Below are 5,039 nucleotides of genomic sequence, written 5' to 3'. Positions count from 1 at the left end.
CCGTATGATGGCACATACTGGTGGCATGATGGCCCCACAAGCTTACGGTATGCCGGGCCAGGATGATGGCCAAAACGCTGGCAATGAAAACGAAGTCCGTAAGCAGAAGGATATTGGTGAAATTTTGCAGCAAATTATGAGCATTTCGGAGCAATCACTGGATGAGGCGCAGGCAAGAAAGCACACCTTAAACTGTCATCGCATGAAGCCTGCTTTGTTCTCGGTACTTTGTGAGATTAAGGAAAAAACCGGTAAGTAACACACAACAACACAAATCATTGCGTGTTCTGTTTTTATTATTAGTGATTCTGCCAATAAATATGTATTTGCCCAATGTTGTCGCTAACTTCTGCTCTTGTCACCTTTTGCGAGTATTTTTCGAGAACAAATGTAATAAACATAAGTAGAAAGTTTGCTGTGTGATAAAAACAATAAAATGCCAGGCACGTTCCCCACGCTCGGCATCATAATACCCTCCAGATTTCTTTAATATTTCATGCCGCAACCTCCGTTCTTCGCCGTGTTGCGCAGCTCTTGTTCCTTTGTTGCAATATTACATACAAAATTGAATATGCGAGTAATGGGAGCGCAACATATGTTTTGAATGGAGCAAGTCCGGCGCTACCGTTACATTCAAACAATCGTTTTGGGGCGGTAGACGTTGACAATTTTCTTATACTGATGTTTTGAAAAAGGGTAGCGGAATGTTAAGGTGGCTGGATACACGACGATACCTATCACTATACACTGCGAGTAAAGCCTGGCCAATTGCGTTAAAATATCAATCGTAAAAAATGCACTGGAACGAATCTATAAATACGCTTTTGTTTACCAAAGGCCTTTCGATCTTGTGTAAACATTTCGAATTAAATTGTACTTTGAAATCGTCTCCTTAAAAGTCCCTTCTTGAGTTATGATAGTTTTAGTAAATTAGTGATGTATATATATACATATGTACATACAGTAACTCAAACAATGTTTACATGTTGATATTTTTTTAATATTCACAACGTTTTTCAAGTTTATTTTTATTTTTTTGTTATATTTCTATAAAACCATTGTCCAACTTTAACCAAAACCAAAAAATTTAAGTTTCAAACTCTATACAAAACTTAAGAAAATTCAACAAATTTTCGTCCAAATTTCGAGCATTATAATCTCAATTTTTAGAACATTTTTGGGCAGGTAGTTTTATAGCCCATAAAACTTTAGAAGTGCAAGTTTGAAGGGGCTGAAAAATCGCGTTGCTGACGGATTTTTGCACTTTTTTCCATATGACCATGAATTTCAACACCAGTTTTTGTGAATGGAACTTGTTATATAAAAAACCGCAAAGCAGTCACAAAAAAAAACTCCAAAAAATCAACAGGATTTTTTTATGAAAGTTTGTTGAATTTTCGTATATGTATTTTGTATAAAGTTTGAAACTTTAATTGACAATGGCGCTCACGTAAATAGCACACATTTATTTTTTACAATATTCACAATGTTCTACGTGATATTTTTTTTTTTGTTAGTTCTTTATAAAAAATATCGTAGATTCTATAATATAAACCATTTATGCCAAGGTTCAAAACTTTGTGCACAATTCAGGAAAATTTAATAGATCTCTAAAAAATGTCATCAAAATATTCAGTTTTGTAGCCTGTTGAATTTTAGTCTAAAAATGTGCAAGTGTGAAAATTCTGTAATGTCTCGTTGATAGACTACAAAACTGCATACCCAAAAAGTTTCTAAAAATTCTGAAAAAAAGTGACCATTTTGATGAAATTTTTTTGAATTTGTTACATTTTCCTGAACTGTGCAGTCTTTGACTTATATCGTTTATGTTATATAATCTGCTAAATTTTTATAAAAAAAAAATAATTCCGAAAAAAATTATCACGTACAACGTGAATATTGTAAACAATAAATGTGTGCTATTTTCATAGGTGAGCGCCACTGTATATGGTTTTGGTTACAGCTTGACCATATTTTTATAGAAAAAAAAATTTTGTTGAAAAAAATTCTGAATATTTAAAGAAAAATCTAAACGTGAACACTTGTTTGAGGCACTCCTCACTTTACCTGCCTTAAAAAAACTATGACTAAATTAGGCGATTTTATTCATAGACATTTTCTGTTTAAGGTCATATGGGTACTATTTAGTGAGCAAAGAATTTTTTTACGTGTATTTAAGGGCATATTTTCCCTTACAAGCTCCATCTTCCGTGCAACAAAATGTGTGCTTTCACATTCAGTTTTCGTTGGTATTTTCTTGTTACGATTACGCTTGGCAAAATCTTTGAATCTTTTGGCTGTGCACATCCGCTCACTCTACCTTTGTCTATATGGCGTTCTTTTATAAAGTCTGTGAACCTGCGCGTCAACTTATATTTTCATGTGCATACATACTTGTGTATGTATGTACATTAGAGTGATCCAAAAAAAAAATAATGCCGGCACACCCTAGGATTGATCTATATTGAAAAAATATACCCCTATTTTTTATTTTGAAATCAAAAAATATTTAGGGAGTGCTCAAAGCGCTCAAAGTTTTCGGTGTATTTTATATGGAGAAAAAAACAATTTTTCGTAGAAATGGTATAAAACTCTTGAAAATCAATATTTTTTCGACCGGAAAACTGTGGATCCTTCAAGATACTTTCAGTATTAATATCCAATTGTTTATTTAACCATTTTTTATGATTAAAGATTTTTTATTGGTCCCCCCATTGCATTTTCTAAGGGCTTTGGAGGACCTAAAAAATATAGTTACCATGAAAAAATTGTTAAAGAAACAATTGAGTATTATTACTGGGAATCTCCTGAAGATGAGTAAAGTTTTCCGATCGAAAAATATTGATTTTCAAGAATTCTACACTATTTCTATGAAAAGATGTTTTTTCTCCATATAAAATACATGGACAACTTGGAGCGCTTTGAGCACTACCTAAACTATTTTTTATTTCAAAATAAAAAAATATGGGTATATTTTTTTTCGGTATATAACAATCCTAGGGGGTGGCGGCATTAAAAATCCGACCTTATTTTTTTTACATACATTTTTGGACCACTTTAATGTACATATGTATATATAATATTTTCATTTTAGATTAATTCGAACCTTCACTGCGTGGGCGCACAATTGTTCTTTTGTTGCCTTTCGTCGTAGCTTTGCGCGTTTTTCACCCCTTTTAAATCATTTGACTGTCTAATGAAGCATTTAAGAGAAAAGCGTTTGAAAGCAGAATATCAAATGTCTTGGTAATGGTCTTTCCGACTCATAAACTTGCACAACTATTATATTAAAGAAAATCGTTATTTTAAATTAAATAAATATATACATATACATATTTACATATGTATGTACATATATATATATTTATATATCGTGTAAATACCGACGGATTTATCGACGAACTATTAACAGTGTCAAGTTTTTGTTTCTGTATCCTATATAAGTAATTTGAGATTCTTCTTCACGCGTATTTAACATGTCTAAAATCTTAAGTTCACAATCACCGCATGAAGCCGGTTTTATGCATGGTTTTTGTCCGTCGGTCATTTAAACAGTCACATGTAAATTGCAGGTAATCTTCAAGCTTTTGTGCTTGCTTGTCGTAGCTAAATTTATATTTACGCGACATTCTGCGTCCCATAAAGTTACTAAAAATATGACCTACACAAGAAAATAAACAACATACACACTTCATAATCGATATGAATGCATTCAGGAGAATTAGTCGCGAATGCTGATGAAGCGACGATAACTTGGTTGCCAACATATTGCTTCTAAGTACAAACTTATTGGCATACTTATTATGAATTTTCCAGGGTAATTCTTGGGAGCGAAATTATTTTGTTCAACATGATTTACGTTACCAATATTTTTTTTTTACCTAAGCAACGAAGCTATCGGAAAATATCCGATAATTTTTAAGCGTTGGTGGTTTTACATATTTTCTCGCTAAATCCATGGAATTTAACGCAGCTGTTAACTTTCTCATCTATGTTAAGAACATGAACTCTCATTGAATAGCTGAATTCAGAGGATATCTTCAAATGAATAGTACAAACGAGAATCCAATTTTTAACCGCAAAATTTTCAAACAATTAGTTTTGTAAAGATGCCTACACTAGCTACATCCCTGATGAACATATTGTATTCGAACATCTGTCGCCGGCCAAAAAATGAGTGGCTGAAACTGTCGGCAGGCAAGGGATGAACAGACAAAGCTACGGGTTGTTCAATGAGGGGGATGATGGCTTTATTGCAATTCGTTAAAGTTTCCAGTTAATGCTTTTGCTTTAAATTTCAGTCAGGTGTCTTCATCTTGTTTTGTGTGCGAAATCTGCACAGCATTTTAATATTTTTCCAACTTCGGATTTTCGGAGTGCGTGCGTTCCTTTGCTTTTGCATCTTTCATTACGTCGTGTTAGCGGAAGGCAGCAGCGGGCAAAAAAGTAGTAGTCAATAATAGCAACAGCGTTAGTGAAGGAAAGAATACGACAAGAGAAAGAAAACTCAAGTTCCTTAATCTAATCTTTTCAAGTTAGCGTAAAATGACTTTGCGAGCTCGGGGACCAACCTGTGTGCACTACGTGCCGCTGGTTGGGGCAGTGTGGTACTGAGCGACGCAGAATTTCTTATTTCTTTTGTGTGCGCTTTGTTTGTTCCTGTGTGTAGTTGTTTGTCTGGATATTTTATCCGCCCTTCTTCAACCCCTGAGTTTGGATAGCAAAGCTAACTAAATGTACGGAAACAGATGGAAATGAATGCTAGCTGACTACTTTGTACAAGTTTTAGATTGAATGAGGAGGAACGAGGCAACTACGCAAATACAGGTTGCTAGTTTGTGGTTCATTGTTACTACATAGTTATGAGAGAAATGTTTAATAAGCCTGCAGTATTGAGTTTTTTGTTTATTTTGTTTTTAAAGCCTTTATATGCGAATGCCATCATATACATTAGCATACATACTTTCGGAATACAAAGTTTTGCCATTGAAATTTGTATGTGTACTAAAGCAGCATCCCTTGGGTAAGCGCACAAATGC

At 33.9% G+C, this 5,039-nt stretch overlaps 1 protein-coding gene across 1 annotated transcript; it reads left to right on the top strand.

The window, feature by feature from the left end:
* LOC118748434 (homeobox protein extradenticle) lies at nt 1-251 on the top strand (the record flags this gene model as incomplete). The annotated part of the gene is given in 1 exon segment (XM_036482854.1): nt 1-251. A coding segment is annotated over 1 exon segment (251 nt), but the record flags the coding sequence as incomplete, so codon positions are not given.
* Nucleotides 252-5,039: the final 4,788 nt, after the last annotated feature.

This window comes from Rhagoletis pomonella, unplaced genomic scaffold (assembly GCF_013731165.1).
Source record: "Rhagoletis pomonella isolate Grant_MI unplaced genomic scaffold, Rhpom_1.0 Rhpom_scaffold_00013, whole genome shotgun sequence".
Lineage (NCBI taxonomy): Eukaryota > Metazoa > Arthropoda > Insecta > Diptera > Tephritidae > Rhagoletis > Rhagoletis pomonella.
The sequence above is the reverse complement of the archived record's forward strand: the minus strand, read 5'-3'. Positions and strand labels throughout refer to the sequence as shown.